The sequence below is a fragment of the Bactrocera neohumeralis genome, chromosome 5, assembly GCF_024586455.1.
Source record: "Bactrocera neohumeralis isolate Rockhampton chromosome 5, APGP_CSIRO_Bneo_wtdbg2-racon-allhic-juicebox.fasta_v2, whole genome shotgun sequence".
In the NCBI taxonomy this organism is placed as follows: Eukaryota; Metazoa; Arthropoda; class Insecta; order Diptera; family Tephritidae; genus Bactrocera; species Bactrocera neohumeralis.
The window spans coordinates 7,422,989-7,440,435 of record NC_065922.1 but is presented as its reverse complement, the minus strand read 5'-3'; the positions used below and the strand labels follow the sequence as shown (position 1 = coordinate 7,440,435).

The following is a 17,447-nucleotide window of genomic DNA, read 5'->3' as shown; positions in this document are numbered from 1 at the left end:
AGAATTTTCACCTTATTTTGTCAATGTCACCTTATTTTTTGGGCACATTTTATATCTTCTAAAAAGTATTACTGCCAAATTTATCCAGCCAATGACATAATGAATTTATCATATCGATCTTCATTTAATTCTTCGAGGCGACTGATCGAGTGGAAACAGGCAGCGATCAGCAGCAATGGTGACTATTTAAATTATTCATAGTAGGGGGGCCTTTCCATGTTGGATTTTGAAATACAATTTAACTCATCTATGGTAACTCGATAATGCAACGAAATTGTACCATAAACAAAAATGTTCCACACACTCGCAGTGTACAAAGCATCTCCATAATAGAGGTTCAATCCAATTTAATATCATTTTAGATTGTTCGGTTTAATTCTCGAACCAATTGGAATTGAAAAGAGTAAAAAGATTGTCATACGTTTAACTAATAACAAATAAGAAAGCCATAACTCGGGTGCAACCGAACATTTCATACTCTTGCAGCTTGCAGGAATTAAAGTCAGGGAAATACGGTAAGTTGTAAAATGTCAACCAAAGGATCGAAATCCAAGTAATTTTATATAATGGGTTGTCAAAGAAGTCTTGTGGTATTTTTATTGAATTTTTTTTATTATTGAAATTGAAATGAATTTTTGATGACTCATGCCCAGCTCTTGACCGATGCTACTGCTGCTACTATGCCGGTCTCTTTCGACCAATTCAGCGATTTTATCGCAATTTTCGACGACAGACCTTCCGGAGCGTGGCGCATCTTCGACCCTACACCAGAACGAAAACGTTGAAACCATCCTTGTGCGGTGGAAATGGAAACTGTATCGGGTCCATAAAATGCACAAATTTTATGGGCGGCTTGAGATGCATTTTTGCCTTTATCGTAGTAGTACTGTAAAATATGCCGTATTTTCTCTTTATTTTGCTCCATGTTTGCGACGCTATAACTCACGAACGACTTAAAAGAAACGACAATCAATCAAATACGTTTTAGCGCGTGAAATGAGCTTTCCAAAAAGGTAGAGCATGACCCGATGTGACGAATAAAACTAGAACTACGCGCTTTCAGCTCCAACTAGCGAAAATACCGCAAGACTTTTTTGACAACCTAATATATACATATGTATGTATATAAAAAATAACCTTCCGATGTTTTTTGGCTGTAATTTTTTAAAAAAATTAAAAACTTTGATTCTGCTTGTGGACTATTTTTATTTGGTCTTTTAAATTTTTTTTCATCAAGTCGACAATATGATATCATGTAAATGGCCGCCGCCACAGTTGATTGTCATTTGAGCCCTTTTTATGGCATTTTCCATCACTTTGGCCAGAACTTCCGGCGTAGGTCCTCACATTCTTGACGGATATTGTCTTTACGAGCTGCAAGAGTCTGAGGCTTGTTGACATAAACCTGTGACTTCAAAAAGCCCACAAAAAGAAGTCTGTAGCGGTCAAATCAAGCGATCTTGCTGGCCAGTGCAAATCGCCAAAACGGGAGATTAGACGCCCGGGAAATGCATCCTTCAGCATATCGGTTATGGCACGTGCAGTGTGTGCCGTTGCACCGTCCTGTTGGAACGACATGTTTTCCAATCCCAATTCATTAAGTTGCGGCAAAAAGAACTCGTTATTAATTGCTATGTAACGCTCACCACTCACAGTAACCGTTTGGCCCGCGACGTCTTCGAAGAAAAAAGGTCCGATGACTCCTCCAGCAGAAACAACACACCATACAATGACTTTGAGCGTGTGTAATGGCTTTTCGTGGGTTACACGCGGATTTTCAGTGCTCCAGAAGCGTAAATTTTGCATATTTTCGTACCCGCTAGGTTGGAAATGGGCCTCATCACTCATGATTATTTTTGATGAAAAATCATCTTCCTCTTGGTGCTGATTAAGGATGGCTTGAGCGTATGTTAGACGCGATTGGCGGTCAGCAGCTAACAGCTGATGCACCGTCTGGACTTTGTACGGAAACATCTTCAAATCTTGTAACAAAATTCGCTGTAAACATCGTCGACTTATACTCATTTGCGTGGCACGTCGTCTGATCGATGTCGACGGCGTTTCCATGACATCCTCGGCAACAGCAGCAATATTCTCTGCAGAACGGCTACTCCGGGGTCTGCCACGCCTGGCAGCATTTCGTGATGCGCCAGTCTCTTCTAGGCGAGCGGCTGAACGTCGCAGTGTGTCACCAGTAGGCGTCGGAAATCTGCGATGAAATCTCACGTTGTGCCAAAGTCACCGACCGATTATTGGTCAAATAAATAGTCACCAATAACCCGCGTTCTGGAGCAGTGTAGCATACCATTGTTTATTTACGTGTATTTGGCATGTGTAAACAGAACTAACATTAGAGGTCAATTGCAAAATGTATAGCATCTTCTGATAGGAGGATTACTTTTGCGCCACTCTTTATATAGAGCTCTATTTTATTTGTTAACTGAATATTATCATGCCACATACCAAAAAGAGTTCCCTGGGTTTCATTAAAGTACCTCAGATAGAATCACCAATCATTTTGAGCAAAGTCAGCCGGATTTTCGAAAATCCTGGTAATAGTTATAAGGGGGCTAGGTCAATTTTTCGCTCAAATTTATCCATTTTTGGCACAAAGACACACTGACATGATTAAAACACACACTCCAAATTTCATTGAGACAACGCAAATATTGGCTGATATATCCAGCATAAAGTCACCTGGAAGTGAGCAGTGCCACGCCCATTGTCAAATTTTCACACCGACTGTCAAAAAGCGCCCTCATACCATCTCGGAGGTAAAATTTTATGTTTCTGGTATAATTGTTTATTGATATATTTCGCTTTCAGTAGTTTTCAACAGTATCATTATATTTGAAGTGAGAGGGTTATCCTCCGATTTCATCCATTTTCACACTGTCGATAGGATTTCTTATAATATTCTAGCTAAGCAAATTTAGTTGTTGTAGCTTTAGTGGTTTAAGAGATATGCACATTAAACATATTAGAGGGCGGGCCCCGCCCACTTTTTTAAAATTTTTTATCCACAGGTGCCCCTTGCTACTGTGATCCTCTGTGCCAAATTACAGTTTTTTATCTTAATTATGGCACTTTATAGGTTTTCGGTTAATGGTGATTTGTGGTCGTGGCAGTGGCCGATTACTCAAGTTACAGCTTGCACGGACGGACGGACGGAAAGACAGACAGTCAACCGGATTCCAACTTTTCTCGTTATCATGATCATTTATATATACATAACCCTATATCTATATAGATTAGTTTTAGGTGATACGTACAACCGTTAGGTGAACAAAACTATATAACTCTTTAGCAACTGGTTGCAAGAGTACAAATATTGGTAACCAATAAAAGGTACTATATATGAGAAAATCTTGGTATGCAAGGAGATATAGTATTCTGTAAATGATCGGATATCAATAATAAAATTAACAAATTTATGCTGATTCAATTATTATCAAGCAAATTTGACTTGCTCTTCTTGATTCGATTAGAAGCTCAGAGGTGGTTGTCTTCGCTAAAAAAAGACAGGGCGACATCTACAGCAGTGAACAAATATCCGTTAACATACAGAGTGACTCCAAACAAATAAAATTTTAAAATGTTTAATTTGGTGTCGATATAAAAATCAGTGGTGTTCAAGAATGGTTTTATAAAAAAATAAAAACGATTTTTTCCAAATGTTCTTACCAAAGTTATTGATAAAACTTTTAAATTTATAAAATATATTTGATTTGCTTTCCTTTATTTAATTTACTAGGCATTATTAATAAAGCTGTAGTCATCAGCTGCATTCTTAGGTCAGCCTGGTACGAAAAGCTCCAAAGCTTCAATGGATTAGGATGTGCAGTCCTCAGAAATGCGCATGTAATTATAAAGCACTAGGCACTTTGTTGAAGTCTTATGCAAATATTATATGTCTTTATAGTGCATTAAGTCTTTATTGACACGACTTTATTTAATGACTCTGTAATATCTTCGTTGTTAACCATTGATAAGCGCCGCTACAATAAATAAGCAGACTGCCGTTAATACATAACACAATATATACAGAAATATATGTAGTATATACATATGTATGTATGTGCATGTGCATGAATAAGTACACACTTTATCAAGACCCACCATGAAACTAAAAGATAATGAAAAACATGCAGTCAAAGTCTTAATTGATCTTGCGTAATCGCCTTTTCATTGATAGTTCTTGTAGTTTGTTTTTAAACACTAAACCACGGCTGTTCAATATTAGCATTATTGGATAATATGCAACCGAATAGACTACGTCCAGCTTGGCCAAAGCCGATAGTGTACACAAAGATCTTGGAGAGCCGATTCGGCGTCATTCGCAGCAACTCGAACTGGAGGCCCATTTTTGGCTCAATGGGAATATAAGCAAGCAAAATTGACTCATTTGGGATGAAGAGCAATCTGAAGAGATTCAAGAGCTGCCATTTCATCCATCAAAACAACAGTTTGGTGTGGATGGTGAGCTAATGGAATCAACGTCCATATTTCTTCAAAAATTATATCGGTGAGAATGTAACCGTCTATGACGACCATTATAGCGCCATGATAACCGACTATTTGATGATTGAAATTGAAGCTCGTGATCTCGACGACATTTGGTTTCAACAAGACGGCGCAACTTCCTACACATCGCATCAGTTAATGGATTTATTGAGAGAACTGTTCGGTGAGCAGCTAATTTCATGTTTTGGACCGGTCAATTGGCTACCAAGATCGTATGATATAACACCGTTACACTTTTTCCTGTGGGAATATGTAAAGTCTAAAGTCTATGCGGACAGGCCCGCTTCGATTCAGGTCTTGGAGCAAAACGTCACGCGTGTGATTCACCAAATACCAGTCGAAATATTCGAACGAGTCATGGAGAATTGGACTCAATGGATGGACCAACATTTGAAAGAGATATCTTCAAAAAAATTTCGAGCATTCCCCATTGAAATTGAACTTTCTGTGTTTTTTCTTTAACAAGTAGGCAACCTCTAAATTTATCACCCTTTATTTTTAATACACTATACAAAGAATGCCACTGTATAATGGCGATTTATATTGCAAATGATTTGTATTGCAAACATACATTTCCCTTTGTAAGCTATGCTTTAGACTTCGATTGTCGCATACACTTCATTTTCAAAAATACTTGGTTTACAAAAAAGTCAAATGGATGTGGCAACACCAAACCGCTCAGCTGACTGCCGACCGTTTTATTGCATTAATTTGTTTTTATTTATCAACATTTATGTGTATGTATGTAAGTATGTACTTGTATATTTTGATTAAGCAATTTGTGCTGATAACAACTAGCTATTTGGCTGCTTAAAGTAGCCGCCAGCGTTCTCAACGATCAGTTGAATTTAGACGCTTGCAGTGATAAGTTCTATTTTCGTGTTTAAATCGCTTTGATCGCACAGCATTCGTAGTGTTTGGAAGAAAAAACATTAAATACAGAAATTACATTTTTTGAACTTGAAATTTATTTTTGTGGATACTTCGTTGTGTTATTTGTTGTTGTTGGTACGTTGTGCGTATATATGAAAATATAGTACATATGTATATACATTTAAATATATCAGCGGGCAGCAAAATCTCCAGCAAAGAATTATATAATAAGCGACTTACATACCCGTGTACATGCATAGAATGTATAATATATGTACATATGTATGTATACTCGTATATATTTTATACATTAGTACTCAAGCTGCTAGATAAGTATCAGCTGGGTGGCGTTGCCGCGCGTGGCAAATATTTGTTCTAGTTTCTTACAAACGCTCATAAATTCGTGTGTCGTACATAAATACATATGTACATACATAGCATATACTATATGTTTATTTACGCTGCGTGTATGCAGTGCGGCTCCAGTAAATAATCAATGAAGCTTAATTTGTGTTAAATAAAAATGAAAAAAAATTTATGTGACGCACTTTAAATTGTTATTAATTTAATTAACTTGATAAACAATTTTATTTTATTTTTTTTTAATTTTCTATTAGCTATATGTACATATATACATACATATATGTGTATGTATGTATTTGTAGGTACTGGAAAGTCATTGTTCTGAAAGTGAAAACAAAAACAATTAAATAATAATAATAGTAATAGATAATATACTATACATACATATGTACATCAGATGTTTGTGAATATAAAAGATAATAATTGTTGAAACTTTGACCGCTGCCAACAAAGCGAGATAACGGGTATTTTGATTTTGTTGCAATTTGCAATTCATGAACATGAAGTATTAGACCGGATTTCTTATTTTTAAACCCAGTGAACATATTGAAATACTTTGAATTTCATTGAAACCTAAAGAAGAGTATTAATTGAGGTCTTAAGTAAAAGCTATCAAGTTGAGGAAAAAAAGAAAAGCATAAAAAAACGTTACTTGCGCCGAAGCTATAACACAAATCACAAGTAAAAAAAGTTTCCATACAAGAAAGTTTTTCGATTTGGTTGATTTTGATCGGTAAGTTTCCATGGCCGCTAAATGCTATAGAGGTTCCATTTAAACAATTTGAAAAGGTTTTCTATACAAGCATTAAATACCAACCGTTCAATTTGTAAGTTAGCTACATGGTGTAGTGGTGGTCCGATATCGGCGGTTCTGAAGTGAAATGAGCAGCTTTTTGAGCAGTAAGCGATATGTGCAAAATTTCCGATCGATACCTTAAAAAGTGAGGGACATAAAACATGTATATTTGTAATATTCCTTACAAGCACTGTTGCCTACATTTTGGCGCGAAATTTAAATTATAGTATTATTAGGCGTAACTGAAATTCATACAGTATACGTTCTTTTTAAACACTATTGTCATACAATATGTTCGATATATAACTCTGCACAGCCATTTTTGTCAAACAATTTCGGGATCACCCAATTGGAACTTCACACTTGGAGTCTCCAGTTGGCGTCATATAGTGGAAAGGTAGAACGACTACAGTCGTAGTATGGATATTCTAAGTGTAGCCACGACCTTCTCCACCTGTTATTTCCAACGGAGAGAAGGTTCTCCTCTTCATCCACTTCCCCCAGCGGGCACTGCGTCGAATACTCTCACAGCTGGAGTGTTTTCATTCTGTTGGACGACATGACCTTGCCAGCGTAGCCGCTGCCTCTTAATTCGCTGAACTATGTAAATGTGATCGTATATCTCATACAGCTCATTGTTCCAATGCGCAAAGGACCATAAATGCTCCGCAGAACCGTAATTTCGAAACTCGTAATGCCGACTCATGAGATGTCGTCATCGTCCATGCCTCTGCACCATATAGCTGGACGGGAATGATGAGCGACTTGTAGAATTTTGTCCGAGTCAATGTTAGGGACTCGGAGCGTACGCTCGCCTAAAACACTGGAGACGTGCCTTACGTCTATCACAACATGATCGATCTGGTTGGTGGCTTTACGATTCTTAGACATCTTGGTAGCTTAATGAATTTTCCTATGCTGGAGTCTAGTACTACAGCCCCGACGAAGTCTATTTTACACAAATAGTTCTAAAGTTTACACTCTTTAATAAATTAACAATTGTATTCAAATTCGAAATTCCTTAAAATTACATTTTGGTTTAATCATTAAAATTGTTATTTAAGTTTTTAACGTTTGATTTTACAAATCAAACAATTTGATTTCATAATTCAAACATTTGGTCCTTCGGGCCGGATAGTAGCTCGAGCCAAAATTGTAAGACCTGTATGATTAAAATACAGGCAATATATGTAAAAGTCCTATTATATATGTACATATGTATATATGTAGGCAATATAAAAGCTCTGTTATTTATACAGGTAAATTAATAAAGAAATTGTAAGACGGGTCCATATTCCCGCATATTTATATGATCACATAAGCCGTTTTAGTTCGAAACTAAACGCTGTGTATAAACTGTTATTTAAAAAAATATTCAGCGGCTGTGAATCGAGGCACAGCAAGGTCAACCAGGCGACCAAAACAATGACCTCCAACGATTTTTTTTAAAGAATAAAAACAGTTCATTAAAAAAATAGTTGAAATGTCGAACACTGCGGACATGTCACAAAGGAGAGCCGAAGATGATAGGAAACGAGCTGAGCAGCTCAAAATGGAACCCACAACCAAAGTGATGGATACAGTGGCAAGAGCATATAGCCTCATCGAAAACGGAATAGATCTTTTATTGCAAACAATTGAAAAAAGATCAGAAAAAATTGGATTTATTATTGAAGAGGCAAAATCAAATATAATGGGTTGTCAAAAAAGTCTTGCGGTGTTTTTATTGATTTTTTTATTGAAATTGAAATAAATTTTTGATGACTCATGCCCAGCTCTTGACCGATGCTACAGCTGCTACTATGCCGGTCTCTTTTGACCAATTCAGCGATTTTATCGCAATTTTCGACGACAGGCCTTCCGGAGCGTGGCGCATTTTCGACCACCTCTACACCAGAACGAAAACGTTGAAACCATCGTTGTGCGGTAGAAATGGAAACTGTATCGGGTCCATAAACTGCACAAATTTTATTGGCGGCTTGAGATGCATTTTTGCCTTTATAGTAGTAGTACTGTAAAATATGCCGTATTTTCTCTTTATTTTGCTCCATGTTTGCGACGCTATAACTCACGAACGACTTAAAAGAAACGACAATCAATCAAACACGTGTTAGCGCGTGAAATGAGCTTTCCAAAAAGGTAGAGCATGGCCCGATGCGACGAATAAAACTAGAACTACGCGCTTTCAGCGCCAACTAGCGAAAATACCGCAAGACTTTTTTGACAAACTATTACATATATATATATTGCCGACGAAGCTGCACTTGAAAGATATGAAAATCGTATACAAAATTTATGGAATCTCGTGGAGAAAAATATTGACGAAATGACATAAGTATATATACAACAGGACGTATATTGATTTCGAAATTGGAGATCTTTCTTTTGAAGTCAAATACATTTTGCGAATATTGAAAAAACGAAGTGGAATCAATTTAAAAGAAAGAGAAGAAAAATGGAAGCAGCTAAAGTTAGAAACACAAAAATTCTCTGGCGAATTCAGAGAATGGCAATCATTTAAAGAGCTCTTCGAGAAGTATGTCCATAAAAGAGACATTAGCGACTCTAAAAAGCTGAGCTATTTGAATTCGTGTTTACAAGGAGATGCCAGAATAATGGTTAGTCACCTGATAATGGGATCAGGTGCAAATTACAATACTGTGCGGGAGTTATTAACACGCAGGTACGATAACGGACCCAAGCAGTTCAAGATAAAAATAATATCTAAAGTAAAAGACTAAAAGGTTGACTCCCTAGTGCAGAGGATGCAAAATAGAGCACACAGAGTTCGATATTACATCGAAAACGCGAAAATGAATTCATTTAGCGCCAATGAAAATGTGCTAGAGACTTGTGAAAACCACATTACGAATATGTGGAAGTTATTACAAAAGGATTATGAAGAACTATGCGGAATATCGTACTTAACAGATTATAAAGCGGAAGTGGAAGAGTTAGAAGATCAAGTATTTGACATAGTGTATATGTTAAAAAGAGCAAAAATTTTCATAAGATATGAAAAGCATAAACAGCAACTACCAAAGAAAGTTGATGTTAAGCCTGCTTTCGGAGAGACACATCCAAGTTTGTTTGATAAAACGTCTACGACCAAAACTGGATTCATTCCCGGTCAGAGTTTCACTGACAAAAGTGGAGGACGTACCTTCAGCACCGCTACCACATTTGTGTCCAATATTAATGATGGAAACATGTCGCTTGGGAGACATGCCGATAACGAACAACCGACATTTCAACAACAAACATTGCCGAAAGTAGCAAACGAAACAACACAGAAGGAAGATAATGAAATAGTTCAAACGAAGAAACAGATTCAGTGAAGACATTGGGGTTGCAATGGGAATCAAAACGTGAGCTTTTTAAGTTTAAAGCAGCAGCTCAACAGTTGGAAAAAAGTACAAAAACGGTTGCAGCTTTGAAGGACACAAGAACATCCAAGGGGGGTGGATCCAGCAGCAGTAAGGACGAACGCAAATGCAGCAAGTCTGATGACGATAAATCAAAGAGAAAAGATGAGAAGTCCGGCGACAAAAAGGATAAAGACATTAGTGAACAAAAATCATCTTCAAACAAGACTTCGCAGAAGGATGACAAAGAAAAGTCTTCAGTAAATACATCTACAAAATCGTCGTCCACAGGAAAGCAGACAACACTTTCACGTAATCTTTGGGTATCCGGGTTATCTTCATTAACGAGAGCCAGTGATCTGAAAACTATATTTTCTAAATATGGAAAAGTTATCGGAGCCAAGGTGGTCACCAACACCCGAACTCCGGGTACACGTTGTTATGGCTACGTAACAATGTCATCAACGTCGGATGCCAGTCGTTGCATTGAGCATTTGCATCATACCGAACTCCATGGACGAATAATATCAGTAGAGCACACTAAAAACGAAATCGGCAGCTCAACAAGTGTCGCCAAAACGCGTGAGGATACAACAAAAAAAGAATGAAAAATTTCTCACTTGAATAAAGTCTTTATTTTCCCTCCACCAGTGCTAACGATCTAAAGAATGTTATTTAAGTTTTTAACGTTTGATCTTACAAATCAAACAGTTTGATTTTATAATTCAAACAAAAATCAAAGTCGATTTATTTTAATGGATAATAATTTATCAAGGATTGAAATCCGAAGTGAACATCTTTCTTCAACTACATATGTATTTATTTGCCATTGTATATTTTCATGGCATTTTAATCTAATTGTGGAAACTAATTGCGTACACTAATTTATTACTGTCCTAATTACATTTTTATTGCGTAAATAAAGTTCAGCGCAATCTGGCCTTAAATACATATTTGTATTTTTATAGTTTTTAATCCCAACAGTATTAATTTGCATTATCTTTAAGCTTCATCCTAAACCCAGCAGTCAATTTCTAGTCCTAAACTAATTTACAACTGGTCAGCCGACTGTGTTTACTTTGTACAAGCAGCCACGAATTTTGTATGAGCTTGAATGGCTTGCAAGATGTGAAATGTGAGATTTCGTTCAAAAATATACCAGCTAACTAACTTCTAGTACAATTAATATCTTCAGAAAGAAAAATATTGAGAATCTATGTGCCTTCTAGTTCCGTTTAAATCGCTTTAATCGCATTTGCATTTGTTCTATTGTTTTTATACTCTCGCAACAAAGTTGCTAAGGAGAGTATTATAGTTTTGTTCACATAACGGTTGTTTGTAAGTCCTAAAACTAAAAGAGTCAGATATAGGGTTATATATACCAAAGTGATCAGGGTGACGAGTAGAGTTGAAATCCGGATGTCTGTCTGTCCGTCCGTCCGTCCGTGCATGCTGTAACTTGAGTAAAAATTGAGATATCATGATGAAACTTGCTACACGTATTTCTTGGCTCCATAAGAAGGTTAAGTTCGAAGATGGGCAAAATCGGCCCACTGCCACGCCCACAAAATGGCGAAAACCGAAAACCTATAAAGTGTCATAACTAAGCCATAAATAAAGATATTAAAGTGAAATTTGGCACAAAGAATCGCATTAGGGAGTGGCATATTTGGACGTAATTTTTTTGGAAAAGTGGGCGTGGCCCCGCCCGCTACTAAGTTTTTTGTACATATCACGGAAACTACTATAGCTATGTCAACCAAACTCTATAAAGTCGTTTCCTTCAGGCATTTCTATATACAGTTTAAAAATGGAATAAATCGGATAATAACCACGCCCACCTCCCATACAAAGGTTATGTTGAAAATCACTAAAAGTGCGTTAACCGACTAACAAAAAACGTCAGAAACACTAAATTTTACGGAAGAAATAGCAGAAGGAAGCTGCACCCAGGCTTTTTTTTAAAAATTGAAAATGGGCGTGGCCTCGCCCACTTATGGACCAAAAACCATATCTCAGGAACTACTCCACCGATTTCAATGAAATTCGGTATTTAATATTTTCTTAACACCCTGATGACATGTACGAAATATGGGTGAAATCGGTTCACAACCACGCCTTCTTCCAATATAACGCTATTTTGAATTCCATCTCATGCCTTCTCTATATAATATATACATTAGAAACCAATGATGATAGCGGAATAAAACTTTACACAAATACGGTATTTGAAAAATATGTAAATGAAGGATAATGCAATCTTGATTATCACTTTATCATGCGAGAGTATAAAATGTTCGGTGACACCCGAACTTAGCCCTTCCTTACTTGTTAATATATAATATATGGCAACATAATTTATTTTGATAAAGTTTATCAGCCAAACAACTTTTACGACTTTGAAATAGTTCAAGTAGTCACCGATATTGTAATCTCAATGCAATGTGAATTTTGTTATCGGAAATCTTACTTTTGCCTTTTCCATTATCTCTCTGCAAAGAACTTAGTTAAAAATTTGGCAATAAAGCCCGAAGCACAAAATTAACGCCCTGTCCAAATCAGCGGATGTACTTTAGAAATGATAAGTTATCTATATGTTAGATTTTAATTGGTCATATTGCGGCGAATATAGTACCTCTATAAAAAAGCTAAATAAATATGTACAAATTTGAATGTAAATAAATTTGGCGCACGCATGTACATGAATAGGTCTGAGGGCTTGTATATACTACTGTGGGCAAAAAATAGTAAGACTTTGTTTATAGGTTTAAAATTCTTAATTTATTCTTAAAAATCTTTGTCGTCCCAATCAAAGTAATCCCCCTTGTCCCCAATACACTTGTGCCAAAGTTTTTTTCCAATCCGATTTACGTTTAATGTCTTCAATTTACTCAAAACAGTTTCCTCTTCTTTTTACAACATCCGGTCTTTTATCCAGTGTTCTTTGAAAGAGGTTTTCACTGATCTTTCCGATATTCCAAGGAGCCAGTAAGCTCTCTGACTGTTAATCGTCGATTTTCAAGCACCAAGCACAAGTTTGATCATCAATTGTTGTTGATGGCTATCCTGGACGTGTTTCATCGTCAACACGATCTCGACCCTCTTTGAATAATGATTGAATTATATGAGAAGACATGGATGTAAAAAAATGTATGTTTAACATGAATGTACATATATCGTTTGCTATGGCTTCGGGACTCTTGTGGTTTCGTAGATAAGGTCGAAATTGATAGGTTATCCAGCCTCCAGACCTGTTGTCATGTAATTGCCTTGTTTTTTAAACTCTAGCGCTAACAAGCAGGGGACATCACGCGTTGGTGAGGTCGACAATTGGTTTGGTCATATATTGGCTTTATCAGCCCTACTTGCGTAATTTATACAACGCCAAGTCGCCATTTATTACTGTATATCTATCATTATTAATATTCGACTAAATTATGAATAAAATTATTTTGTTGTTTTTTTCGACAGTTTTAAATCATGGCACCACCGGCTTTACTCAGCAAAGAGATACCCGATATCGAGGTGAGTACTATTCAAATTTGTTTTTTTTTTAATACAAATATATTTTTTTTACTATTCGCATACACTTTAGAGCCTGATGGCCTTGAATCCTCGTGTCAAGTCGATGTGCTCCGCCGTGCCAACAGCCGAAACGAAGATCAACAAGAGGCATTGGAAGCGCAACACTGACCGCAATCCAACCGTGAGTTTAATTTTGAATACAACCCATTTCCCATACTAAAATACCGTTACAATTCAATAACAGGGCTGCTCGAAGCTACTCAATAACTTCGAAGACGTTAAGCACACTACACTCTCCGAGAGAGGCGCTTTGAAAGAGGCAGCGCGTTGTTTGAAGTGCGCCGATGCGCCTTGTCAGAAATCATGCCCCACCCAACTGGATATCAAGAGCTTCATCACCAGTATTGCCAACAAGAATTACTATGGCGCTGCCAAGGCGATTTTCTCGGACAATCCACTCGGTTTGACTTGTGGCATGGTGTGCCCAACCAGCGACCTATGCGTTGGTGGTTGCAATTTGCAGGCATCGGAGGAGGGACCCATCAATATTGGTGGCTTACAGCAGTTTGCGACCGAAATATTCAAGGAGATGGGTGTGCGCCAAATAGTGCCACCAAATGTGAAGCCACTGCCGCAACCCAATAAGAAAATCGCTTTGTTGGGCGGTGGTCCCGCTTCACTTTCATGTGCCACATTCTTGGCGCGCTTGGGTTATAAGGACATTACGATTTATGAGAAGCGCGCCTATTTAGGTGGTTTAAGTTCATCGGAGATTCCACAATATCGCTTGCCCGTCGATGTGGTGAATTTTGAAATACGTTTGGTTAAGGATTTGGGTGTAAAGTTTGAGTTGAATCGCAGTCTGTCCACCAACGACTTGACAGTCACTGTAAGTTTAGATAGAAGCTCGTTAAATTCTTTATAGCGTATAAAAATCTGGTTTTCAGGGCTTGCTTTCGGCAGGACACGATGCGCTGTTCCTTGGCATAGGATTACCTGAACCAAATGTGGATCCAGTGTTTGGTGGCTTAGACGAGTCTATGGGCTTCTATACGTCGAAGAACTTCTTGCCAAGTGTATCAGCGGGTTCGAAACCTGGCTTATGTGCTTGCAAAGCTAGTCAAGCCTTACCTCAGCTATCGGGTAATGTTATCGTTTTGGGCGCTGGTGATACCGCTTTCGATTGCGCCACTTCCGCTTGGCGCTGCGGTGCTAAGCGTGTCTTTGTCATCTTCCGTCGTGGCACCACTGGTATGCGTGCCGTGCCCGAAGAGGTAGAGTTGGCGCGTGAAGAATGGTGCGAATTTCTACCATTCTTGGCTCCCAGCAAAGTGGTGGTGAAGGACAATAAGGTAGTAGACCGGAAATTTTTGGAAAAAGCACCTACTAAATGTTATTCCTTTTTGCAGATTCGTGCTATGGAGTTCTATCGCTCTGAAATCGATGATAACGGCAAACTTATTGTGGACAAAGAGCAACCTACAACACTGAAGGCCGACTTTATTATATCAGCATTTGGTTCCGGTTTGAATGACCCAGAAATTATTGACGCCCTCAAACCAGTAGAGTTGGATCACTGGAACCTGCCCAAAGTGAATCCCAAGACTATGCAAACCAGCGTGCCACAAGTTTTCTGTGGTGGTGATTTAGGTGGTCAAGCAAATACAACTGTGGAATCGGTAAACGATGGAAAAATCGCCGCATGGAGTATTCACTGCCAACTACAAGGACTGCCATTAGATACGCCTGCAGAACTGCCACTTTTCTATACTGAAATCGATAATGTAGACCTATCCGTTGATTTAGTCTACGAGCGCACCGACAAGGAAACTGGTAAAAAGGAGAAGCACACACTCAAGTTTCCCAATCCATTCGGTTTGGCGTCAGCACCACCCACCACCAGCGCGGCGATGTGTCGGCGTGCGTTCGAACAAGGTTGGGGCTTTGTGGTTACCAAAACATTCGGTCTCGATAAGGACTTGGTCACCAATGTATCGCCACGTATCGTGCGTGGCACTACATCGGGCTACAACTATGGTCCGCAACAAGGTGCTTTCCTTAATATTGAGTTGATATCGGAAAAACGCGCCGAGTACTGGTATCGTTCGATACGTGAACTCAAGAGAGACTTTCCCGATCAGGTGGTCATCGCGAGCATAATGTGCGCCGCCATCGAAGAGGACTGGAAAGAAATGGCCACCAAGGCCGAGGAATGTGGTTCTGATGCACTTGAGTTGAATTTATCTTGCCCACATGGAATGGGTGAGTCCGGTATGGGCTTGGCGTGCGGTCAAGTACCCGATTTGGTGGAGAAAATTTCTAGATGGGTCAGTGAAACTGTAAAAATACCTGTCTTCATTAAAATGACACCCAACATCACGGATATTGTGGAAATTGCGGCTGCCGCGCATCGTGGTGGTGCCGCAGGTGTTTCAGCCATCAACACCGTACAAGGATTGATGAGCCTGAAAGCCGATGCAACGGCATGGCCAGCAATTGGCACGGAGAAGCGTACCACCTATGGTGGTGTGTCTGGTAATGCGACACGCCCAATGGCGTTGAAGGCGATTTCCTCCATTGCCAATAAATTGCCTGGTTTTCCCATACTCGGTATTGGTGGTGTAGACTCAGGGGAGGTGGCACTACAATTTCTACAGGCCGGCGCCTCGGTGGTGCAGGTTTGTTCTGCTGTACAAAATCAAGACTTTACACTTATCGAGGATTATGCAACCAGTTTGAAGGCTTTGTTGTATTTGAGAGCAAATCCACCACCATACTGCGGTCAATTGTGGGATGGACAATCACCACCAACACCCAAGCACCAAAAAGGCAAGCCCGTAGTGCACTTAACTGGGGATGACAATAAGGTGAGTGAAATGTGGTCTCTTCTAGTCTTCAGACTCTTTAACTTCATTTCTGTGTTTAGACCTTGGGCTTCTTTGGTCCATACAAGAAAGAACGCGAGCAAAAGCTTTATGAGGAGCGTGTCAAAAATGGTCCATTATGGAATGTCAAGTCCGAAACTGCTGTGGCACCTGCGGACGACGCACCTAAACCAGCTTACAGAATAAATGAAGTTATCGGTGGCGCCTTGGAACGCATTGGCGCCTACAAGAAGCTGGACAACACACAACAGAAAGTGGCTTTGATCGACGATGTAAGTTTGCGCATGCGCATAAAAGAGTGTAAGGCCGATTATCATAATTTTTGTTTGCCTTCTTCAGGATATGTGCATAAATTGTGGCAAGTGCTATATGACTTGTAATGACTCCGGCTACCAGGCCATACAATTCGATGCTGACACTCATATACCACATGTCACTGACGATTGCACCGGTTGCACACTTTGTGTCTCCGTGTGTCCAATCATCGACTGTATTACGTAAGTATATCAGTCTAAGTATGCTTAAATAGAAAAATATTTACTGATTTCTTTTCTTACAGCATGGTGCCAAAGAAGATTCCGCACATCATCAAACGCGGTTGGGGTGAAAATACTCCGGTGTTTGCGCATGCGCTTAGTCCAATGCAGTAATTTGCCGCATCAACATTTCCATGCTTTTCTCTTGGTTGCTATCACTTTAACCATAACTTTATTGCCATAATTGTTGATAGTGTAAACGCTAGATAAGTTACAATTAACGAGCTACTAATTATACACAATGTATTGTTATAATAATATAACTATTAAAGTTGTATCGTGCACAGTCTAAAAAATAAATAAAGGGTGATCCATTTCGAGGTTGCCTACTTTTTTAAAGAAAAAACACAGAAACTTTCAATTTCATGGGAAATGTTTATTATCATTCGAAAGAACATGCTTTGGCATTTATTTTTTGAAGATTATCTCTTTCAAATGTTGGCCGCGGCTACGTCTCAGATGGTCCATCCGTTGATGGCGAATGACACGCATGATTTTTTGCTCCAGAGCCTGACTCGAAGCGGGATTGTCCGCATAGACAGTGTGATATCACACGATTTTGGTTGCCAATCGACCGTCC

At 38.7% G+C, this 17,447-nt stretch overlaps 2 protein-coding genes across 3 annotated transcripts; both read left to right on the top strand.

Annotated features, from left to right (window-relative positions):
- The first annotated feature begins 5,356 nt into the window (after positions 1 to 5,356).
- LOC126758471 (dihydropyrimidine dehydrogenase [NADP(+)]-like) lies at positions 5,357 to 17,213 on the top strand. 2 transcript variants are annotated; one of them, XM_050472740.1, is made up of 9 exons: positions 5,357 to 5,532; positions 13,393 to 13,446; positions 13,517 to 13,627; positions 13,691 to 14,335; positions 14,394 to 14,798; positions 14,856 to 16,313; positions 16,373 to 16,603; positions 16,671 to 16,828; positions 16,891 to 17,213. In XM_050472740.1, exons 2-9 carry the CDS (start codon positions 13,402 to 13,404, stop codon positions 16,979 to 16,981), a joined length of 3,144 nt encoding a protein of 1,047 aa, XP_050328697.1. In that variant the 5' UTR covers positions 5,357 to 5,532; positions 13,393 to 13,401; the 3' UTR covers positions 16,982 to 17,213. The 2 variants fall into 2 exon arrangements, with proteins under 2 accessions (XP_050328697.1, XP_050328698.1); XM_050472741.1 differs by lacking the exon at positions 5,357 to 5,532 and adding an exon at positions 6,350 to 6,493.
- LOC126758172 (scaffold attachment factor B1-like) lies at positions 9,370 to 10,529 on the top strand. Its single transcript, XM_050472282.1, has 2 exons — positions 9,370 to 9,828; positions 9,939 to 10,529. The coding sequence occupies exons 1-2, from the start codon at positions 9,370 to 9,372 to the stop codon at positions 10,527 to 10,529; spliced, it is 1,050 nt and encodes a 349-aa protein (XP_050328239.1).
- Positions 17,214 to 17,447: the final 234 nt, after the last annotated feature.